Here is a 25,182-nt window from a genome sequence, read left to right as displayed (position 1 = left end):
CTTGTGGAAAATTTTTGTGTTTTAATGAAAAAATATTCTCTCCATTTCATTTTCCTATCAATAACACATGGAAATTACAGTAACTGTCAGCAGTGGCTATCTGAGACTTGTTTATTAACAATTTTAATATCTCTCATGCATAAAATTCTGGAGAACAAGAGTATCAGTGATTAGTCAGCTTTAACTGCTCATAAATCATTTCACAAACAGAAAGTCTAGTCTATAAAAAATATATATGTATATCTATATTTACATATACATGCACACATACAGAGGAAATTTAAAAACAGTAAGAGAAAATCTATGTATTCCTCATTTCATATATGGTTATGGAATTATTAACAAATTTATTTTACTTCTATGTATATATGAACAAGTTAATATAAAATTTAAATACAGTAATATGCACAGTACATTAATTTATACAACACTTAAACAAACATAGTAGTTAGTTACAAAAAGTATCTTCGGTACTATAGGCCGAAAGGAATCTGACCATGTTACTGTGGTCTTTGTGAGCTCGCACGATTTGCACTGTTTTTCAATACTGTAGTATGTGCTGCAAGATTATCTAATGCCATTCCACCCAGTTACTCTCATTTTTATTTCACACATTTCTTAAAAGCTTTGGGCATATAAATGTATAAATATATAATGGAAGTTATTGTACAATAATTAAGTATGCTGTACATTTTGAGCAGATTGAAGAGTATAAACAGGTAAATAAAAGGAAATCTTAACCAAGAAAACACTAACTTGTTAACTACATGAGAGAAGCAGTTTCAGGGCTTAATAAAATTACCAAGTATGCATATTTAAAAAGTGAAAACTGTACTGGAGTTGAGTTTTTTGAAGCAATTCTGACTACAAGTAAGAGAACATTTGTTCTTTGGGCTCAAACAGTACATATGCAACATTTTCATCAAAGACATTTATGAATTTCATCAAATTTCTGAGCACAGTTGAAGTACTATATTCATTGAGCAATCTTCTTCTATAATAAGGCTGTTTTAGACCTATGTAATGGTTCTAAAATATACATTTATATATTTCATAATCATGCTATCAGTTTAATGCAAATTGGAAACCTTCATCAACTTTTCCATCAATAATGTATGTAGGAAAATTATGAATGTGACAAAAATTATTCATTATGGTTATAACTTATGAATATTAAAAAGTAATAATTATATTGAACCTTTCAATTTCTTCTGCCAGTTTTAATTGCTATCCAGCCATATCCTGCATGTTAAATGCCCCATTCATAGGTTTCACAAAGCCTTATGTATAAACATTACTTACTAGAGACTGGCAGGTGCATATACTAAAAAGTTTGGCAAGATATTCAAATGTCCTGAATTGTCTTTACTTATAAGCACACAATAAATATTATATATTTCAAAACTGTCATCAGACTTTCACTCTTGTTGATAATGCTTATTTTTCCATATAAATGAAAGACTGAATTTAAAACTATGCAACAAACAACTGAAATAGGGCTCTCGGATACTATTTCAAATTCATCCAAAATTTAGTTTTGTAATTTGAAAGGTTCCCACAAATACTGCATTTGTTTCAACTCTTATTCCACACTTTCTGTTCCCCTTTTTGTTACCTCTGAACAAGTCTGGTTACCATAGAAAATGGTTAACAACTGTTGCAAATAGTGTACCACAAAAATTTCTATTTCTAAACAATGTTATAGGACATCTTGTATTTGGATGCTTAACATTAGACTACAAACAAGACAATGCTAAAAATTTCAATATTTGCAGTTTAATCCTCTAGAATGACATGAATGTCAATCTGGTACGTGGTAACAAAGAAAAAAAATTTGTTGCAGGCTTTTTCTTTTTAACAAACATAGAATACTCTCCTTGTTTCAAGTAGCACAATTAATTTAAGGAGAGAAGATATTCAGCTAACTGACTGAAACCTTACCCGAGGAGCAAAATACTGAAGTCTGCTATACTTTCCTTTCTTGATACAAACTTTTGCAAACATGCTCTTGGCTTTGAATTTTACTTTAAAATAAATAATATTTGAAACCAAAGTTCAATGAAGTCACAACAAAAATAGCAAGAACCTTTGAAAGTACATAACTTGTTTTTGGTGTGAAAGATGCTGTCAGACACTGGTTGGTTTGTTACAGTTTTAACATGAAACAGTTCAGACCAATGTGAGAGGCCTAGGTAATGAAAATCAGTGTTTTTGACAATTCATTACTACGATGCACTCTTAAACAACTCTTGAATAGCAAGAATATATGATCTGCAGAAAACAGTTAATTGCACCTGCCACTCTGGTAGTTCAATAAAAGTAGGTCTTTTTAACGTCTAACCTTCAGTAGTTTCTGGTTCTTACAGTTTCCGAATAAACTGTCCATTAACCTCAAAGACAACATTATTGAGTATTGGTACGACTGCTGAGTAATAATTGCAATTGTCATTAACTTAGAATTCTATCATAGTCAGTAAATTTTATGACAGAAAATAAAAATGAAAAGTATTTCTAAAAAGTGCATTTTTATCATATACAACTAATGTACCATAACAGCCTGTTGTGAGAACTTCATCATGTGCTCAGATCTATAGTACATGAAATTTTCAGAACTCTCAGTTTTTATATCCCTACATGAAAACCCTGTTTAACACTCTAAACCATATACAGATGTAATTCTGGAACTGTCACTGGCCGATTAGGCTACTTGCTGGAGGCATACAGATGCATGGCTGTTGCCTATACTTATCATTAATGTAAATCATTGGCACTTTATTTTGGGATTTGTTAATAGGCAACAAAATCAAAGAAAGTAACGTTTCATGCAGCAAATTGCACAACGCAAATGAAAATATCAGGTCTATATAACAAAAACAAATGCATTAAGGAAATATATAGCTGTACTTTTGTGTAAGGAGAACAAATTCAATATCCTCCAGGTTTATACAGTAGTAAAACACTGACTCACTTGCTTGCTTTATGTTTCTTTGGCCTCACATATACATTTTTAAGTGTGGCACCTATTATTCACACTTTAAAAGCACTTGTTAAATATTCATGGAATGTCCACTGCATTTCCTTATGATTAAATTATAAATAATGTCCCAGTATATTTCACAACACGACACAAAAGGCCACCACTAAAGGATGAATATGTATCAGACAAGTTATTTGTGGGGCCAGTTTAAGGAAGACATAAAAAGATAGTCTGTATCTGTTGAAAGTATGGAATGTTAATCATCCACTAAGAGAAATAATTCTCTCGCTGTTGAAATAGCGGAAGAGGCTGGACTGGAGACAAGTCATCTTCATCAAAACTTGACTCAGTTTTTAATGGCAGGGTAGCAAGAGCTTTTACTGTAAACAACAAAATATATATTAGAACAGATAAAGAAAATACATAATTTAGTAGTATATGACACAGATAATGATTTTCTTTGTATTTCACACATTTAGTGTATTCCCAGTTTATTGGTCTATTTGTTACACCAAAGTGTTGGTTTTGATGAGAAGTTCTATATTTGTTAACCATAACATAATTAACACAATATGAAAGAAGAGCGAAAGATTATATCTCATGTTTCACTTGTGACCTATGTATTTAAAGAAAAAAAAAATGGCTTTTCCCCAGTAAATACAGTTTACGAGCCATCTGTTTCTTTCTGCATTAGGGCCTTCTAGGAACTACATACCAATTTCAGTTCTTCATGATTTGAATTAATTGTTTTGTGGTCATATCAAATGAAACACTTAGTTCTTGGATGTTTCAGTTAAAATAAACTGACATGTCCTAACATACAAGTACTCCTTTTGTGATGAGCAGATTTCTGCATGGTGGCATTTGGGATACTGATCAGATGAAGAGCAATATTGAAGTGTACACAATGAATTCTGAGCAATAAGAGTTCTTTATCACAAAGGTAAAAAGAAAAGGCATGAGGAGGAAAAATGAGGAAGATAAAAAGCATTACCCTGGAGTCCTCCACCCCTCCCAATCCAAAGGGAGGCAGGTTAATATCCCTCTGTCCCTGCAACTGTTATTTCTCTTTATACAGATTACTGGGGTGGTACTTTCAGGTCATTGATAAGGAGGAATGGGTGCAAATTAACAATGTACACATCAAGTAGGACATTGTGCAGTTGATGATATAGGTGTAACTGTATGTTTCGCTCCTCAGGTCATCTGGATTCTCCATCCGACAATTCAAACTTTATAAATGTAAATTTTCTCTGTCACGTACCTGCATTTCTCAGTCCAATTCATCAAAATTGTCTATGGAGATTTCTCACAATACTTCAATTAATATCCATTAAACTGTTTAGACTGCACTTAAGTACTGCAATTTACACCAGCATCTCCTCTAAAAACACTTACATTCATAATTTACTGTTTCCCTTCCATTTTCCTTTCTCAAGCTACTTCCTTTTTCCTTTTGTGTTTTTAATTGTGTTTATCTGGTTTCTTCCTTTTTTCTACGGTAATCTTCTCCTTCTCTTTTCATGCCCCTTATTGTTCACATAAAGACTGAGAAATCCATCTTTGTGTTTGGCAGCTTTCCACTTCTCTGCTCCTTGTCTTCCTAATTTGCAAGGTTAATTTGGAGTCCACAGACCTATGTTACAAAATACTGACCCTTCTTACACACTATTCATTGTTCAGAAGACTTCTGCCACATTTACTAAATTTGTCAATTAGAGATATGTTTCATCCTGCTTTTCAAACACACACACACACACACACACACACACACATACACTTAACTTTTCCATCACTTAAATTACTGAATCAAAATGCACAGAGAAGAAACAAATATAATGGTAGAATTCATAAGTGAACTGATACTAAAGCCATTCCTCTGTGTCAAGGTCTAATGTGCCAACATTATCACCTCTATCCATTTACAATGACAGTTTTTATTGACAGGAGAAAAGACGGGTTGCGCTGTTCTTCTCTTAATCCAAAAAATATGCAAGTGAGGAAGTGAAACAGACTAATGAATTTAATGGGAAACTTGCAATGAATATCAGAGACTACATATTTAAAAGCTGCAGTGCACCTGTCTGTTAGTTAAATTGTTTTTGTTTTGACGCCCTTGTGTTCACACTTTTTCCCACAAATGTACACAGGTTGGTGATTTATAAACGTGTGTGGATTTTCTCTATGTCTGACGAAGGTCTTAGTATAATAGCTAACAATATCAATCAGTCTCTTTTGATGGGCATCTCTGGTATGTAGTGAGTAGCAATCTGTCCTTTTCATATTGCTCTCGTGCACTTTGATGTGCCATGCTGCCAAGGTATCTGAGAAGACTCTGAAAAAGAAAGTACAAAACATAGTAGGAAGAGGAAAGAGAGAAACAGTATGGGTCTAGACCAGGAAGGTCGACAGTGGATCTAGATTTTAGTGTATGGCAGCTCCAAGAGAATTTAGTAAATGTGGTCCTGGATGTCGAGAAGGTGTATGATAGTGTGAAAAAGAGCAAGATATGGGGAACCGTTCAGAAAAGGGAAACTGGAAAACTGAGTATGAGAATAATAAAGAAAATGTATCAAGGTAGTGTGAGTTGTCTAAAAATAGGTGGAGAGAAGACAGGCTTGTTTAAACAGAAAAATTAGCTGAAGCAAAGGAAGTTTACTGCCCCCTCAATTTTTCATCACCATTATAGATTAAACAACAGTGGTGGCAGCATGAACAAGAGATGATAATATGAAAGCAACAGGTATGAGTACCTGAGGGCAAGTACTAAAGAAAGTGGAACATTAAAAGTACCTGGGGAGCATAACAGAAGACAGTGGCAGCAATTATCAGGAGATAAACAGAAGGTGGAAGCAAGCTCATGATTTTGTACAGAGCCTGGAGCACAGATGTACCACCAAAAAATAAGTAAATCTTATACCCAGTATATTATTCTTGCATCAGAAACTTGGGTAATGAAGGAAAAGTGGGTGAGTAGGTTACAGGTTTGTGAGACAAAATTTCAAAGAAGCATAATAGGACTTACTAGAACAGATAGAGTAACAAATGAGAGAGCGAGAGAAATAGTGAATGAAAGGATCATGCAAGAGGCTATACAAAAGATTAAGACAATATAGGCACATTAAAAGAATTGGCATTGGCAGGATACTGCGACAGGACTGTGGAATGACAACAGCAGGCAAGAGACTTAGGGAAAGATCAAGAAATAGATGAGTCGCTGGAGTGAAGCAATGGATGGTGAAGAGGGGAGACGACTGAGACAGAGTGGAGAGAGAAAGACGGAGGGAAAACAGGAAATGATGGAGAGGATTATGTTTTAAGCAGACCCAGCCAGAGGCTGGAAAATGTGCAAGAAGAAGAAGAAGAAGAAGAAGATGATTATGATGGTGCTGATGACCACTAACATTAAAGTACTTTAAAGTTACTTACATATTATGCTACAGTAGTACAAAAATAAGATTTAAATACCAGGTTTAAATTAGTCATATTGATCATAACAACAATTATACTGTTCACAAAAGCTGTTCAAACTTATGCCTACCAACCTCAATGCGCACATAACATCAGCATACCACAGTCTGTTGTACACTTTCAAATATCTGCCATGTTTCAAATGATGTGACAGGTATCTTTAATTCTACCAAATAAGTCTATCTATGGGCACATGTTCCAAAAGCTCAAGTGAAACATTTGCAGGAACAGGTAGCTAATGTATCCAATGAACTAATGAGTTAGGAGATATGGCCCAATGAGATGGTTGTTTAAAATGCCAGACAAGACATTTACAGAAAACTGCACTTGGAAATAGAATATGATCAAGCTGTTAGGATTCTTTTAATCATGGAGCAAAGTTGACCTATCTGAAACTATGGACCCATCTTGGATGATACAGAAGAAAATGCTTCTGGTGGAGCAGTCGACATACACTACTCTATGATGCTTTCACTGCATCTGTAACAACACATGCGCTTGCAATGGAATTCTCTGGAAAATGTACTAGCATTTCATCATTGAACTTGGATGTGCACAATGCCTCCCAGGTCCTTCACTTCTTGGTTGTAACAAAACAATTTCCTGCCAATCTACAGATGCAAACAGCCACCATAATGGATGACTTCTGTTAGAAAAATCATTCCCAGTACTGACTTTCAGCAGTAAGGGCATTGCCTTGGACTTCCCTACATGCAAGATGAATGAAGACAGGTTCTACAAAATGTACCAATACAGTGCCATTTTGGGACACTGTAGTGTTGACTGCTATGAAGTTTCTGTAATGTGCCCAGAAAACAGACAGGGTACCCTGTGGTCAAAATTTCAAACCCAAACCAAGAAGCAGAGATTGCTTACAAGCAAGCAATAAAGATAATTAAAAAGTCAGTGATAAGGGTATAGGAATTACACAGGATGAGAGAAAGATGCAGTAAGGCTACACAGAACCAAAAATTCAGCTAAACAGTCACTCTGCCACAAAAGCAGTTTGAAGTGTCAGATCTGAGAACAAAAACCACTTTTTGGAGGGAATGAAGAATCGGTTCAACTGTTCTTACACTGTCTCCCAGCACTAGAGGCAAACAATCTGGAAGACTGTGCTTAGTATGGAGCGCCAGAAAGATATGGGAGGGGGGGGCGGGCATTCTGTCAGGATATCTACTGCCTCCACAATGTGGAGGTGGCTCATTACATCTATGATGAAACTATGAATTAATCTGACATGACTCGTGTGGAGCTGACATACAATGGTAGAGTCTACCCAGGGGGAACAAGAGAAGGAATGCCTTGCAGCTATGGCATTGTTTATAGTGTGGAGTTTGTTAGAGGGGGCATAGTCCACCAGATGCTGTTCCATCTCTGAGTGAGTAGGGGCACTGTCAGAAACTGCAAATCTGTACCCAGGATCATCAAAGTGAATATTGGACAAGTAATCATTCCTCTAGCCAAACTGTCAGGCAGATTGTCCTCTGTGACACTCACATGACTTCAGACACTGTATGGTATCATTTCTAAATATAGGCTTTTTCTGTTGAGGGTTTGTAAGTTCAGTTGTAATCTACATGTATTTCTCTGAAAGAGATGCAGATGATCCAAATACATGGCTTGAGTATCATCTGGCTGCTACCGATGAAAACTTGAGAGGGAGAGAGAAGAGAATCAGAGACAGTTTAATTATGTGGCATCAGCAACTAAAAATGTATAATGTTCTTTGATTTAGAGGTATAAAATATTTTGTTCATTATTCAGATTGCAGCCTGCTATTTTGAAAAAAAAAATTATTTGCAGAGAAATGAGCACAGGATTTTTGGGTTTGCTGTGACAGTGGATGTAATTAATTTTGAGTTGAGAATGTCATTCTACTTATGTCTGGTCAACTACAGCCTTCTTTACCAGACAACAGCATAGCTTCTTGTTATTTTTCATGTAAGTAAATAAAAAATTGGATTCAAGAGATCTGACTAGAAATATAACCTATGTTGTGGCAGTAGCAGCACAATATTCTTAAGAAGTTGTAGTAAACAGTGTGCTAGCTGGGTGATTTCTATTAAAATATATATAACATACTTTTCTGTATATCTGTGGAAGATGTTCACTCTTAGTGCATAACATTGGAGATAAAATCACTTTTAAACTTGAATATACTTTATGAAATCTGTGGAAAGCAGATTCGCTTCTCTTCTGAGCCACCACATAGATACTATGTGGAAAGAGAGATAGTTCATATGAAACGCACATCAGGAAAGATCTCAGCTTCACTAATTATTTCCGGTTGGTATTAATACTTTCCACCAGAAAACTCATTTTATCTTGGATACAGGTCTATTGGCGATTTGCTACCTGGCAACTGAATTGCTGATTTCGCTACAGTTTATTAAAAACAGAACTTTGTTTGCTTCATGGATGCAGTCTGATTCACACAGTTATTCTGGACAATTACTCATATTAGTAATTTCATTTGGCTCAGTGGCCTGGTGTAAGGCTTTCAACTGAACGAACTTTGGCAACTTGCACATCCTTAACCTATTCCAGTAGTCCTACCAAGGAAAGGGGATCTACAGTTTATCATGGAACCCGAACCGCGTGATATTTCTGGTGACTCCTCACATCACTGAGAGGTGAAGGCTACGTTAAAATGCAGACCACAATCTGATACTGCAATCTTTTGGGTTCCAGGCATGTGTTTCACCGCTAGACCACTAGACCTGATGTATACAGTTACTTCTGAGCTCACTTGTCTTTCTCTGTGTTTTATGGCTACTACATCTGTACAGTTACCACTCATGTACTAGATTTATAGCATAGATAAAGACAAATGAGCAAGCGATGAGACTAATGTCAAAGAGAGGATCATGAGTAGCAGATATTACAGGGTGACAAGAAAAATGTTGATCAATAGCCTAGAGACTACTCACTGAGTCACTACAAATTAAAATACAGTTGAGGAAGGTCTGTTTAATAAGATACAGGGTTCTGTTAATGGTTATCAGTTCTGCCATATAAACACTACATATTTAACCCAAAAAATTTCTTCCTGGCCAGTGGAAGATGTAAAAGCATATCCATCAATATAAACGGTGGTAGCACCTTGATACTCCTGAAAAACTGAAAGGAACAAATGCATAAAGGACAGGGGGTGACTGAAACTTTAGGTCCCTGAAATAATATCTGGTCTGAGTACTAATATCTGGTCTGAGTACTAACCCAAACCTTTCCACACTAAACACTATCTGCACATCTTGAGCCATGATCATCGATCACAAAGAAATTTGGTGCTGAAGGCTCTGGTCCATTGAGCTCTAACACTTTCAGACAAGGAGAGTTTTGTTGAAGAATTGCAACATCTATGAATAATGTTCTGAAGGAATGGGTACTCTGACTGCCAAATTGAGCTGGTATTGCAGTCAAACTCAAGAACATGCGAGAAAGAGGTTGAAACTGAGACAGAGGTACAGAACCCAAGAATCACTCAGCCATCTTATGCTACCCCATACCCAGGAAGATCAGTGGACTCCTAATGAAACAGAGTAGGCTGCATATTTTGCTCCTGTAATTTTAAAGACAGTCGAGGTCTCCAAAAGTCAGGTATGTACTGCATTCCATGCAAATGTGGCATGTACAAGGGCTGTTCAAAATGTATCTGACTTTTATTTATAAAATCAATCTTTAATCAGATAAAATAGTTTGACACCAGTTGCCTGTGAAGTAGTCTCCTACAGCTTCTACACACCTCTCCCAATGCTGCTGCCACTGCTGGAAGCATCACTGGAAAGCCCAATATGGTATTGTGTGCAGCTGCTCTGTCAAATTCTGAATATTGTTTCCCCTGTTTTCAAATCTGGTCCCTTTCAGAGTCTTTTTCAGGTTAGAGAAAAGCCATATGGAGGCTGACAAACCACAGACATATTGTGTTTGGCCAAAAAACTCTGAATTAATTGTGAATAATGAACGGGTTGCTATTGCTGTGAAGATGACAATTTTCTACTGCTGTTTGCATCTCACTGTTTCACAAAGGCAACAAAGAACATTTTGGTAATACTACTTATTAACATTAATAACTTCTGGGCTGCACTCATGATGGATCGTGCCATTGGAGTAAAAAGAAGGTCAGCATGATTTTCACATTGCTGCAGATCGCCTCACTTTTTTGGGTCTTGGGAATAATGGATGCTTGCAATGTGACAACTGGAACTTTGTTTTTGGGTCATACCCATAAACCTAGGACTCATCATCAGTGATCACTGTGTTAAGAAAGTTGGGATTACTGTCCACAGTATCCAGCATGTCTTGCATGACCTCCAATTGAGGTTGCTTCTACTCAGCTGTAACTATCTTTGGCACAAATTTTGCCGAGATCCTCTTAACGTCCAAATGTTCTGTTAAAATGGAATGAATAGGTCCAATACTCATTTAAAACCCTGTCTGCAAGTTCTTTGATCACAATTCATATATCCTGCATCACCAGGGTCCTTACATGGTCAATAGCAACCTCATTTGCGAATGTTGAGGGCCTACCTCAACACACTTCACTCTTCATTAATGAGTGACCATTTTTGAAGTGTTTCTACAACTCCTACTCCTTTCTCAGAGATACTCATTGCTTCATCTCCAAACACTTGTTGAATCTTGTGGATTGTTTCTGTGGTGTCACCGCCAGACACCACACTTGCTAGGTGGTAGCTTAAATCGGCCGCGGTCCATTAGTACATGTCGGACCCGCGTGTCGCCACTGTCAGGATTGCAGATCGAGCGCCACCACATGGCAGGTCTAGAGAGACGTACGAGCACTCGCCCCAGTTGTACGACGACGTTCCTAGCGACTACACTGACGAAGCCTTTCTCTCATTTGCCGAGAGACAGTTAGAATAGCCTTCAGCTAAGTCCATGGCTACGACCTAGCAAGGCGCCATTAGTTACTTCATGAATCTAAAGAGTCTCACTTGTATCATCAAGAATGCTGTATACCAAAGGACGATATAAAAGTTAAGTGTTCTAGTAGCTACGTTCTTTTCTTTATCACATTCATCACGTATCCTGTTCCAGACTTCGCGCCAGTCGGCGTGTGTGTACGTGTGCCCTTTCGGCTACCCGTTACGGTGGACTGGCTGCCTTGTCAGTCCACTACAGTTTCAACTTGAGAATCTTATGCAATATTGTTGATCCACTTTCTCTGTCATTTTGCTCACAACACAAAATACGACTACCACTTACACTCATTTATTTGTCAATGGCTAACCAGTGACTGGTTGTTTCCACAGTCGTGAAAAGAATCAGGCATGCACACTATGTATGTCTACAAACATAGATTGTGTGCATCCCAGTGTGATTGTCAGTTGAACAATAAAAAACAGGTTGGATATTTTTTGAATAGCCCTCATATTACATGTGGGCAGACTATCAGAACTCAAGGAGAGATGCAAGGAACATTAGCAACACACCTGACTAAAACAACCACGAAAATCAGCTGTTGCCAAGCACTGTCTCAAATATATTCATGAACTGAAATATGATGAGACCAGTATCATTGTTCAAATACTGAGTTTCTGGAACAACATAATTAAGAGTCTGCTGAAATAAAGGCATTGGAAGATCTGATAAACAGGGATGAACGTTTCGATTCAAACAAGGCTTGTGGTACAGCATTCAATTTATTAAGAACTCATCAAGCATCACATCCATCATATCTGGGAACACTGAGAGAATGTGTGTCTCATGGGAAATCAGTCTGGGCTCTGAAAAACAAAAGATTATTGAGGAGCACAGGGATCCAAACCTAACTATAAATGGCAGTGCGAGACTAACAGTAGTTCACAGTCTGCTTGAAGTGAAGGTGACAAGTACATCTGAAGAAGACAACTGAGTAGTCACTGGTATATTGTGCGTAAAGTGGAAACAATTTGGCTGAACATCTGGAAGTACACCATTAATCAACCACACCAAGTAACCTGAGACATCAAATGTCAAGAGCTATCACCATGGACATAATGCAACCTAGTACTCATCAGAAATTCCTTATTTATACTGGCAGTACTGTAATAGAAAGAGTTGGAACTGCATGTGTAAGAGTGTATAGACAAATGTTTTCCTTCTGCCATAATCTAGTTGAATATTATAGCGACTTTGAGGCTGAAATTCAGGACACTGTATCAACTTTTCATGTTAAAAGGTAATTCAATATTTTTGGCATTGTTAGCCACCACAAGCAGAAGACATACTTTATTGGTGTCTGATGATTTTCACTATTTGAATTGGATAAACTAACAGTAAATTCTTCACCTTTGGCACAATAGCATAGAAGGTGTCAAATTTACCAAAGTAAAAAAATGTTTGCCAAATCCTGATTTTTCCTCTGTGTGAGATCCCACATATCAGGTAGAACCAACTCAAAATTCTAGGTTCTAACACATTTGCATCTACATACATACTCCACAAGCACGGTGGAGGGTACCTTGTATCACTACTATTCATTTCCTTTCCTGTTCCACTAACAAATATAGCATGGGCAAAATGAGTGTCTATATGACTGCATACAAGCCCTAATTTCTCTTGTCTTGTCTTTGTGGCCCTTACACGTAATATACATTGGTGGCTGAAGAATTATTCTGCAGTCAACTTCAAATGCTAGTTCTCCAAAATTTCTCTATAGTGATTTGGGAAAAGCACGTTGTCTTCCCTCAAGGGATTCTCAATGAGTTCCTCAAGCATCTCCATAACTCTTGCTTGTTGTTTGAACTTAGCAGTAACACATCAGCAGCCGCCCCCCCCCCCCCCCCAAAAAAAAAATTTGTTTCGATGTCTTCCTTTAATCCAACCTGGTGTGGATCCCAAACACTTGAGCAGTATTCAAGAACAGGGACAAACTAGTGTCCTATACGCACTCTCCTTTACTGATGAACCACACTTTTGCAAAAGTCTCCCAATCAAGTCAGTCATACTACAAACCTCACATGCTCATTCCATATTACAACACACTGCAGCGTTACACCAAGGCATTTAAACAATGTAATTGCATCAACCAGAATGCTACTAATGTTGTATCAAAAAATTACAGGTTTGTATTTCCTACTACTCATCTGCATTTACTCACATTTTACTTTCTGGAAGTGGAGAAATATGGAATCTGTCAAAGGCCATTCATCCATGTTTTTCAGGATATCATGTGAGAAAATGGCAAGATGAGTTTCACACAAGTGATACTTTCTAAATTTGTGTTGATATCTGGACAGTAGCATTTCCATCTTAAAGAAACATATTATATTCAAACTAAGAATAAGTTCAAGAATTATACAGCAAAGTGATGGTATGGAGATTGGCTGTTATTTTCTGGGTCATTTTTTTACTCTTCTTATAAACAGAATTTCTGTTACGAAACTTCAACAAAGAAAAGCAATATGGATAAAGAATGACAGACATGGCATGAACAATGTTATTGGGGATGGGCAACCAAACAATGGAGACAAGAAAAGCAAGAAAATTATATAAAGTGTAAATTGGATTTATTCATTGGTACTTGGAATGGGAGATCACTATACCGCCCAGGAGCACTTAAAAGTGATGCTAGAGCAAATAATAAACTGAAGCAGAGCATCATAGCATTACAAGAAGTAAGATAGACCGGGAGTGGAAATCCAGAAAAGAAAGAAGCAAACCTATTTTATAGCTGTAGCGAAAGGAGCCATGAATTCGGGACTGGATTTGTGGTGCATCACCAACTAAAGCAGTAAGTAATAGGATTTAATCCTGTAAACCCAAAACCATCAACACTTAGGATGAAAGGGAAATTCTTCAATTATTCCATAACTAATGTGAATGCACCAACTGAAGAATCAGAGGATGAGGAGAGAGAACCTTTCTATGAATTTCTGGAAAGAGCATATGATGAATGCCCAGGCCATGATATAAAAATAGCAGCTGGAGACCTAAATGTCCAGGTGGGAAGACAACAGATCTGCAGACCAATAATCGGTATCTGTAGTAAACATGCCATAAGTAATGACAACGGAACAAGGTTGATACTATTTGCAACATCTAGAAACATTGTGGTTGGCTCCTAGAAACATGGTGGTAGGCTCTACAGCAGGCTGTTCCAGCTCGTCGGCTCCGTTGTGAGCCGCGGAGCGCTCCCTGCTCCAGGGAGCCGTGTCGCTCGCTGTGCCCTGTCAAGTGGGCCGGCATGCCGGCAAGCGTTTTGATGTGCCAGCTGCGTCTTACAAGATCGACAACCTCATACTCTTAGCTGCTAAGACGTGGTGGCATGCTACACCAGGAAATACGATGTTCAGGAAATAAATAAGAAACAACTGTTTTACGAGAAATTGCGTGCTAAATTTATTGGACCTCTGTAGCTTGACATTTTATTTTCATTACAAGATCGGAAATATCAGGCGTCAAAGTGTTCGCACCGTTAATGCGGAGGATGGCCTTCATTGTTGCATCCTGAAGAAACGATCGTTTCTTACTTTTTCCTCTTTTCATTGCTGAGAAAAGCTGCTCACAACAATACGTAGATCCAAACATGCACATGACGATACCATCATGACAAATCCAACGTGTTGTTACCTATCTTTCAACAAAGTTGAAATTTTGCAAATCAATAATCTCCAATTGAAGTGATGATGACAAGTCATCAGAGGAAACTGAAAAAGAAGTGCTGAACACCTTAAGTTCCATTTCCAAACTAGTGAGGGAATCGTGTTTCAAACGACGTGATGAACTGTTTTAACTTTCCTTGGTAATCGCCGAAAGTAGTACCTTCAGGTAGTTTTAAAGAAGCAAGACGATTGAAGAACGTTAAATGTCCAATACTCATCTGCCTCTAAAATAAACGTAACTTTTCCATGAACTCTTTGATCTGGTCGTGCATGTCAACGATTAGCTGCCCTTTGCCCTGCAATGACAGATTTAAATTATTCAGATGCATTGTTATGTCAGCTAGGAACGTCAGGTCTGATATCCATTTTATATCTTTCAGACAACGCATTTCTTCCCCTTCCATTTCGAGAAAAAGGAATATTTCCTCATGAATGGCAAAGAAAACATCAAGAACTTTTCCCCGAGTCAGCCAACGAACTGTACTGTGGTAAGGTATATCCCCATACTCCGCTTCCATATCTTCCAGGAATCCTTTGAATTGGCGATGATTCATACCGTGACGCCACACAAAATTTACACACTTCACAACATCTTTCATTACGCCACCTAGCTCTACTGATTCAGCACACAGTGCCTCTTGGTGAATATAACAATGAAGAGTCAAAATGTCTTTCCCGAATTCGTCCCTGAGTTTATTTTTCAAACGAGAAGCAAAACCGTGGTGACTCCCGACCATTTGTGGTGCACCGTCTGTCGCTACAGAATGGAGCTTATCCCACGTCAAATTCATATTGTCCACTGATTCACAAACAGCTTCAAAAATGTCACGTCTTGTTTCGGTGTAATCGAGTGGTACCACATCCAAGAGTTCTTCAGTTACTTGCAGCTCCATGTCAACACCACGCACAAAGACTGCAAGCTGAGCACAGTCCGCTACGTCGGTGCTTTTGTCAAGCGCTAACGAAAATGCAACAAAGCTCTCCGCCTTTTTTCCTGAGCTGTATCTTTAAATCCGCTGCTATGTCCAAGATTCGACGAGACATTGTTTGCTTCGACAGGCAAACCCCTTCGATTGCCTGCACCTCTCTTGGAAACAAACATTCTGCAACTGCTACCATGCACGATTTTACGAGTGGTCCCACCGAAAACGGCTTGCCACTCATCGCAATGATGTGAGCGACCCTTGTAGCTTGCTCGAATTGCAGATTCAGTAGTGTTTTCTCCGCTATCATTCATCTGAAAATTATAAACGCATTACAGAACATGAACTATGTTGCATGTTTTGATACCCTCCGTATTACGAAACCGTTTTTAAACGTACGTCTCTTGGTATGTCATTCTTAAGCTTGGCTACCAGTTCTCTGCGTGCAACACATTCTACCTGATCGTAGTGCACTGCGTGATGACGTGTATAATGTTGTTGTATATTGTACCTCTTCACAGAATTAAATACTTTATGACTTCCATACACTGCGGGCGACCATCCCTCTCAATGAATAGAAAGGTATCCTCCAATAGATGTACAGGGCTCCCGTGACTAGTCATAGCTGTCATTGAACACGGGTTATAGCGTCAGTTGCGGTTGCATGCGGCCAGAGGGCAGTGAGTTCGCTTTCCCCCTCCACGCGGGCTCCGAGCTGTCGCAGTGAGCGCTCCAGCTCCCTGGAGCTCAGTTGGAACAGCCTGCTCTACAGTGTTCCCACATAAGGAAACACTGTTCCTACACAAGGAAATACATAAGGGACCATGGACAGCACAAGATGGAATACAATAAATTGGACTGACCATGTACTAACTGATGCAAGACACATGTCAGACCTACTGAATGTAAGGAGTTTAAGAGTTACAAATAGGGACATGGATTACTTCCTAGTTTGGACACGGGTGAGGGCAAGAATATCTAATGCAGTGAACAGAACCTGTCCCAAGGCAAATAAATATAACATGACAACTTTAGAATCAGAGCAAGCAAGGGAATGATACCAGGAGAGAATAATTCAGGCCCTTGAAAACGGTGGAGAATATAACATTGAAGATCACTGGGGAAAGATGAAAAAAACAGTGCACACAGCAACAAGTGAGATACTTGGGAACAGCATAAGGCAAACAATAACCTTTTGGTTCAATAACAAATGTGAAACAGTAATAAATGAAACAATAAAGCACAAAGAAGGACATTACCATAACATTGTACCAGGAAGATAATGGAAAAATATAAAGAAAAAAGGAGAATTGAAAAAGGGACTAATCAAAGGAAAAAGAGGGAGTAGATCAAGGCAAATACTGAAGGAATGGAGCTTCTGAGGCAATGAAGTTTCATAGGCAGGTTTATTCACCTGGCACTAAAATTTACTCCTGCCTATAGAAGGTACGGAAACTTTTCAAAGGCAGAACAAATTTAATAAAAGATGAGAATAGTGAAATCATAAGTGAAGAGAAGGAGGTATGTGAGAGGTGGCATCACCACGCGGGGTAGCCGCGCAGTCTAAGGCACCTTCTCACGGTCCATGCAGCTGCCCCCGTCGGAGGTTTGAATCCACCCTCGGGCATGGGTGTGTGTGTTATCCTTAGTGTAAGTTAGTTTAAGTTAGATTAAGTAGTGTGTAGGCTTAGCGACCAATGACCTAAGTAGTTTTGTCCCCCCCCCCCCCCCCCCCCAAAAAAAAAAGTGGCATCACTACTTTGATAAACTCTTTAATCCAAGACCAGAAATACAGGAGAAAGAGAATCCAGATAACAGAGTGGACCCACCTAATTTAGAAGAGGTGAGAACTGCAATGAGGAAATTAAAGAACAACAGGGCGGCAGGAATGTATGGCATTCTGGAAGAACTTTTCAGGTAAGGATGCTCTGAATTGGAAATGAACATCCTGAAACTGTTAATCTATTACGGGAAGAAGAGGAAATGTCTCAAACATGGAAAGAGGGAACTATATGCCCTGTATATAAGAAAGGAGACCAGATGGAATGTGGTAACTGTAAAGGGATCACACTGCTTAATCTGGGATATAACATCCTCTCTAACATGCTGTACAACCAACTCCTTCCAATAACACGGAGGGAAACTAGCCCATACCAATGTGGATTTATCCATGGAAGTCCACTATCGACCAGATATTTTAAAAAAGCGTATGGTAGTATACACAGAGAGTAACTTTACCAAGCTCTAGGTGAACTGGGTATTCCAAAAAGCTGAAAAGGGTAGTAAGGATGACAATGAGAGAAACCCAACATTGCATAAAAACTGGAGGAATGTTGTCCAATACTTTGGAAATTAAAGACTGAGTATCGCAAGGTGATGCACTAGCGTCCTTCTATTCAGCACCGCTTGGGAGCAGGTGATGATAGAAGCAAATAACTTGAATAGGGGAACAATTTTTCATAAATTTGTGCAGATACTGGCCTATATGGATGACATCAACATAGTAGCAACAACTCTCACGGCAATGGAAGAGACATTCACTGCACTTGTACAGGCCAGCAAATATAGGACTAAATATCAATGAACAGAAAACTAAATACTAGCTGCTGGGAAAGCACACAGGGAGAACATGGCAGCCAAAATAATTATGGGTAGTTATACCTTTGAAAGTGTCAAGCATTTTAAGTATCTTGGTTCGATTGTAAGCAGCCTAAATAATATCTCACATGAAATAAAGCAGAGACTAGTTGCAGCCAATGAAGTTTATTTCACCTTAACAAAGCCAAGGCTCCTGACTAGGACCACAAAACTAACCATTTATAAAAAACTGACTAGACCAGTGCTTACTCCTCTAAAACCTGGGCTCTGACAGCAAAGGATGGTGACTTGCTGGACACATTCAGGAGAAGGATACTCAGGAGAATCACTGGCCCCATGTTCCTATAGGTAAAGATTGAGGAGGAGATACAACCAGGAGTTGTACGCCATCTATGAAGACCAGGCTGTTATAAGAATTGTGAAGTCATCTAGGCTGAGGTGGGTTTGACATATGGCATGGATGAATGAGACAGAAATATCAAAAGAGATTTTACGGGGAAAGCCAGGGGACAGAGAGAATGTGGTCGACTGAAAACTAGATGGGAGGACAGAGTTATAGATCTTCAGAAGATGGGCAACGGGAACTGGAAAATGGTAGCAAGGGACCAGGATAGATGGAAGAAGATAGTTGAAGAGGCCAAGACTCAACATGAGTTGTAGAGCCACAGAAGAAGAAGATATTCACAATAAATGCTAGCTAAGTAAGGGGCCAATCCTGCAGAGTACTCTCTGTAAAACCGAGTTGTGACTCCATCCAGACCTGATCTTATTTACCTCCAATTCTTTCAGCTGCTTCTCTATGCCATGAATGCCTACTACTACAGGTATGTCATCCATACTGTGTGACTGTCAAATAATAGTGTTTTTGCAGGAACCTCCGGTGTGAATGATTTCTTAAACGCAAAATTTAAAACTTCAGCTGTTCTTTTGCTGTCTTCTACTGCCACGACTTGTCAGCAAGAGACTGGATACTCTGTACCATTAGTCCCTTACTTAGCTTGCATTTATCATGATCATCTCACTCAGCACAAAGTGCCAAGCAACTAGAAAGAAGCATAGGTCACTTCTGTATACCTTCTTCTTCTTCTTCTTTTGCGGCTCTACAACTCATGACAAGTCCTGGCCTCTTCAACTATCTCCTTCCATTTATTCCATATTCCAGTCCCTCGGTAGCATTTTGTAGTTCCTGTTGCCCATCTTCTGAAGGTCTTCTATAACTCCATCCTCCCATCTAGTTATCAGCTGACCATATTCTCTCCATCCATCTGGCTTAGAAATTTTCTCAGATCTTTGGTAAGATCTGTTGGTAAGGTATGATGGTGGAAGTTGTACACTTTGCGCATCAATCTTTTTATAGATGCACAAATTTATACTACTTTTTGCCTGTTGTTAAGTGCTCATTCTTTTTTGAAACAAGAATGCAACAGTCTCTGCTTCCTCAGCCATTTCCGAATATTGTTATTAGACTATGGTGGATGTTTTCCATCCTTATCCTCTTACTCAGCGTGCACTTCTCTAGGGCGTGATTTACAATCTGTCTAAACTTTGCCCATAATTCCTCTATGTCCATCATATTGTAACTAAAACACACCCATTCATTGTCTAAGTAGAATGCTAACAAGTGCTTATCTGCTCTCCCTGGCAAAAACTCTCTCCTAGCCTTCTTGACAGATTTATTAACTTAAGTAACTATTGCCACTACGATGACATCATGATCACTAATCCCTGTCTGTACTGTCACTGTTGATAAGGTCAGGCCTCTTTGTAGCTACAAGGTCTAAAATATTTCCAGTTCATGTGGGCTGTCAAACTAGCTGCTCAAAACAGTTTTCAGAAAAAAAGTCTTCAAAACTACTTTACAAGACTGTCTCTCTCTGCACTAAGTGCAATAAATCCATTGACGCCCTAGTCTATATTTGGTAAGTTACAGTTACCTTCAACTATTACTGCATTATCTGTGTATTTATGCAATTCCAAACAGAGACTTCCTTTGAATGATTATGGATCTGTCAAGGCAGAATCGGGTGGCTGATAAAAAAATCTAATAACTATCTTGATTTCCCCTATGCTTATTATTCACACTCAGATAACTTCACTATTAAATTCAATTTTGACCTTGATAGACACAACATTTTTGTTCAATGCAGTGGACACTCACCCTCCTATTGTGTCTAATCTGTCTTTTTGATATATGTTCCATGCCTCACTAAATATTTCAGAGCTTTCAACATTTGCTCCAAGAACAATCTGAGCATGACAACTTTCCTGGAGGACTGTAAATTCAGGAAATTTGTTACAAATAATTCCACAACTTACAGTGAAAATGTTGACAGTAAAAGTGTTTTTATTTTGTACATAGTTTGATTTCATTCTGTGCCTATCAACTGGTCAGCATTCATGGGAAGAGCTGAAACTACTGCCTACCATAAAAATCACTCAACTGTATTTCACAAGTATTCTGCTACCCAATTAGCTGCTTCCTTTCTGTAGTGCACGCCTGACTTATCAAGGGGAGTCCTACAGTCCTCCACCACATAATGCAGGTCCAGAAGTCTGCATTCAGGACTGTCATAGAATCGACGGAGATTTGTCTGAAAACATCCATTCATATGGGGAGTCCTACAGTCCTCCACCACATAATGCAGGTCCAGAAGTCTGCATCCAGGACTGTCATAGAATCGACAGAGATTTGTCTGAAAACATCCATTCATATCCAAACCAAAGGACCCCAGTAACCTCTGGGTATGATACTGGAAATTGCGAGCTCTGCTTCTATCCCACACGTGAGGCCAGCAGTCTTCACTGCTTCTGCCAGTTGCTTATACAAACTAAGAATGACCTCAGCATCCAAGCAACAGAAGTCACTGGTGTTGATATGAGTCACAGCTCGCAGATGACAGCACCCTTCACACTTGATAGCTGTAGGCAGGGCTTCTTTATATCTCAGATGAGGTGCCCTGGTATACATACTGAATGTACATTGGATTTCTTTCCAGCTCTGGAATGTTATTCCCCTAAGGGTCTCTGTGATGTGCCTAAACACTGAAGCTCCCAATAACTAGCAACACCCCGTCCCCCACTTCCAGGCCCACCTCTTATGACTTCCTGGACCCTGTTGAAGGATGTGAATGGGCGATGCCAGATGGCCATCTTCCACATTGATTCTGTACCTCAAGTGATATAAATGCATTACAACCCACCAATTACTGTGCAATGACGGCAAGTATACTGCAGGGTGCCTCAACAGCAGAAGTTGTGGGTGAAACAAGCAACACCTGAAGTGCCCTGTGCGGCATGCCAGATTCTCCACCACTGCTATTACATGAGGCTGCAGACTGAAGATGGTTTACCATGAACAAAAACAGTCTCCAGTTGTTCGCATACTGTGGCCAGCTCCTCCAGCATCTGTACACAGCATGCGTGTGTCCTATTCATCCTAGTACTACTAACTTAAGAGTTAACTATAAAAACACACATAAAAAACTAAATATGTAACTTGCTCCTCTCCTGGTGTGTCACCAACAGACGCTCGTGCCTTACTGAGCTGTGTAATTGACTATTTAAAAGAAATGACTGTGTGAATACATAATTTACAGCTAGTGAAATGTGGAACTAATCTTCTTAACACAAAAACAAGCAAATAATTTAAGAATTAAACTGTGAAAGTGCACAGAAAAAACTATATAGGTAACTTCCTACTCTTCTCCTGTGTTACAGTTGGCAGCTGGAGTACGACCGAGCAGTGACCAATGATCCCTGGCCATTCAAAATAAACAAATGACTACTTTGCTGCTTACTACATGAAACTACACTTCACAATTACTAAAATGCAAGGCTCCAACTATTAACCTGTAAAAAACACAAATAATCTGAGAATTAAACTATAACAGTATGAAGAGAGACCTAAATAAGTAACTTGCTGCTTTCCTGGTTCTCACAGGCAGCAGTTGGAGCCTGACTGAGCAGTGACCAATTTCAATGCTCATGTTGCTTTGCCATAGTCGTTCATTGATTGTGTCAAGGCTGTGTGCATCCTGGCATACAGTGTATTTTTGATCGGTTGTGAATGCTGAGAAAATTTTGTTTTATATTATCAGTTGTAAACTACTTTTGCATCCCTTAGAAATTTTGGAACTAGTATCCTGTTTCAATCAGTTCTCCCTGTTATAGAAAGAACAAACACAATTTATGAAACATAGTACTTTATAGAGCAACATGTAAGATACAGGTTGTGCTTAGCACTGAACACATTGACTGGACAACAGTAATACAGTGTAAAGAATAGGCTGAGCACTCATTTGCATTCACTTAAATAATGCTGCTTCTTTGGCAGCTCACCACTGCATATCAGGGGGCTGACCCAGGTGGCCTCTTCAAGCGGACCGGTGCAACTACATGGAAATCCACTCTCTGAAATCGTGTATGTCATGAGTGAACGTACATCACCCCTTGATTTTGATGTGAATTTTTTTGACAGAAGGTAAATTTTGAGAACTTTTGGATGCTTACAAGTGCTGTGTATATTGCGTTTTGTAGTAAATTGTTAATTAAAGTGGTGTACTGCAAACATTTTCAGCAACATCTTTTCCCTTTTTGCAGTGTCAATATTTATGTGATTAATACAATATTTCAGCTCTTCAGAGTCAGTGTTTCAAATTTTGCAATCGTGACCTAAATTTAGCTTTCATGAAGACAACTGCAGCTTAGTATTAGTTTTATGTGTACTATTACTGCCACTTAGTTTCCCCCTTCAACAACACTGTACACTGTTGACATTAGTTGCACATTAGTACTGTTTTTGATAGTGTTGTGAAGTCTTCTACTGAGAATAACCTTGATAAAAGTTCAAGACACAAAGTTAATTTCTAGGAAACTGTAATTTTATTGAATATTTTTCTCTTGTTACTTACACAAATCACATTCATGGGTGTTGTAGCTTTAGATCTTAATCATCAAGGCTAATTTAAAGTATTGGCCATGAGGTTTGTCTATGCAACTAAATGGATGGCTGTTTGCTTTGTGTTGTATGCATTTTGTTTCTTTTTATTTACAAATCACCATCAGTGGCCCATAATATGTATTCATTTTATGTATATAATAACTGTGTTGTACAAATATTTTGTACAATTATGCCAGATACATTACTATATTATAGGTTTTTGTTATTCTCTTATTGTTAGGTGAGAAACAACTTTTTGGGAGTGCAAGTTTCCTAAGGTTCTACTTATGATTTTGTGATCTCATCATTTGATATGTTTGATCCTGAAGTTGGACTTAGTTGGTCTGGGTACATCAGGAGGTCTTATTTTCATCATAGAGAGAAAGTGAAAATGAACTGAACTGAAATGAGTTCCCAAACACCAAAAATTGGATGTCCCAGTGTATGCATGTAACCCAAGTACACCTCCAGGATGGCATGTATGGAACAATAAGACCACAACAACAGAAGTAGAACCAAATACTAATTTAACCTTAAAAAACCTGTGCTCCAAAAAGTTATTTCTCATCTAAAAATAAGAGAACAACAAAAAACTATAATATAGTAAAATACCTAGAATCATATAATGCAGTTATTATATACATAAAAAACATGAATTACAGACCACTGAAGATGCTTCATACATAAAAACAAGGGAAAACATATGACACAAAACAAAAAAGCCTTTCATTTAGATGCATAGACATAGCATATCTCCAAGAATGTAAGAACAACTAAGGAATGACCAGGGAACATAAAAAATGAAGTAATTTGAAGTTACTTCTTTAGTACTAAGATAAATATTGCACTAGTCAAAATGTGGTCCCTTTATAAATGCCATTCTCAGGTATGGAATGAGTTGGTTACTATTCATAGGAAGCTGGAAATTGCTCTGATTGCTGTCAAGTGACTGGAAGCTACTGCGGAGTGATGTATTAGGAGGTTTACTGGGAGTCATGTACCAGGAGTACTGAAGGTATCTCAAGAACTATCATCACAAATGGATGCTGTTTGTTCTGCAGGAAGCACAGGATCTATCACTGCTTGTTCATTTCACTGTAAGTGGAGTGACAGTGACAGGTCAACCAAAAAACTCAAGGTGCTGTATTCCACTGAAACTAAAACTGAGCCAGTGGGACTCACTTCACTGGATGGGAAACCTACTGTGTTCTGTGTCTGTGTCAAGGGAACACAAACACAGGGGGCTTCTTTCACATGTTGAAGAGGTTGTTGCAGCAGCCATTAATGGAACAGGAGGTAACCAACTTCAGGTTGTGGCACATGTTGGAACAAATGTTGCCTGTCATCTGGGCTCTGAGGTCATACTCGGATCATTCAAGTGAGTGATAGAGTGGGCTGGGAAGATGAGACTTACAGAGTTTCAATGAAGTTCACAATTTACAGCATTATCCTCAGGACTGTTTGTGGCCCCTGGTTTTGAGTCAATTGAAAGAACTAAACCACAGACTTTGTAGGTTCTGTGACAAGCCAGGGTATGACACCCTGGACTTATGCCACAGGGTCCCCATACATAGGTAAGGTGTACACAACGCATCAGAGACTGCTACCTAGATGGCTAACTGTGTGTGGAGTACAGCACCAAGACAGTTTTTGTTTAAGCAGTTC

At 38.6% G+C, this 25,182-nt stretch overlaps 1 protein-coding gene across 1 annotated transcript in view; it reads right to left on the bottom strand.

Annotated features, from left to right (window-relative positions):
• Window positions 1-24: 24 nt before the first annotated feature.
• The window catches only part of LOC126199424 (uncharacterized), a gene marked incomplete at its 5' end in the record, with an annotated part of 737,054 nt that continues 711,896 nt past the window's right edge, over window positions 25-25,182 (bottom strand). Inside the window, one exon of the mRNA XM_049936342.1 lies at window positions 25-3,357. Within this exon, the coding sequence (XP_049792299.1) occupies window positions 3,245-3,357 (113 nt within the window). The remainder of the gene's footprint in view (window positions 3,358-25,182) is intronic.

This window comes from Schistocerca nitens, chromosome 8 (assembly GCF_023898315.1).
Source record: "Schistocerca nitens isolate TAMUIC-IGC-003100 chromosome 8, iqSchNite1.1, whole genome shotgun sequence".
NCBI classification, from domain to species: domain Eukaryota; kingdom Metazoa; phylum Arthropoda; class Insecta; order Orthoptera; family Acrididae; genus Schistocerca; species Schistocerca nitens.
Note: the sequence above shows the minus strand (reverse complement) of the source record. Positions and strands in the feature narration are given on the sequence as shown.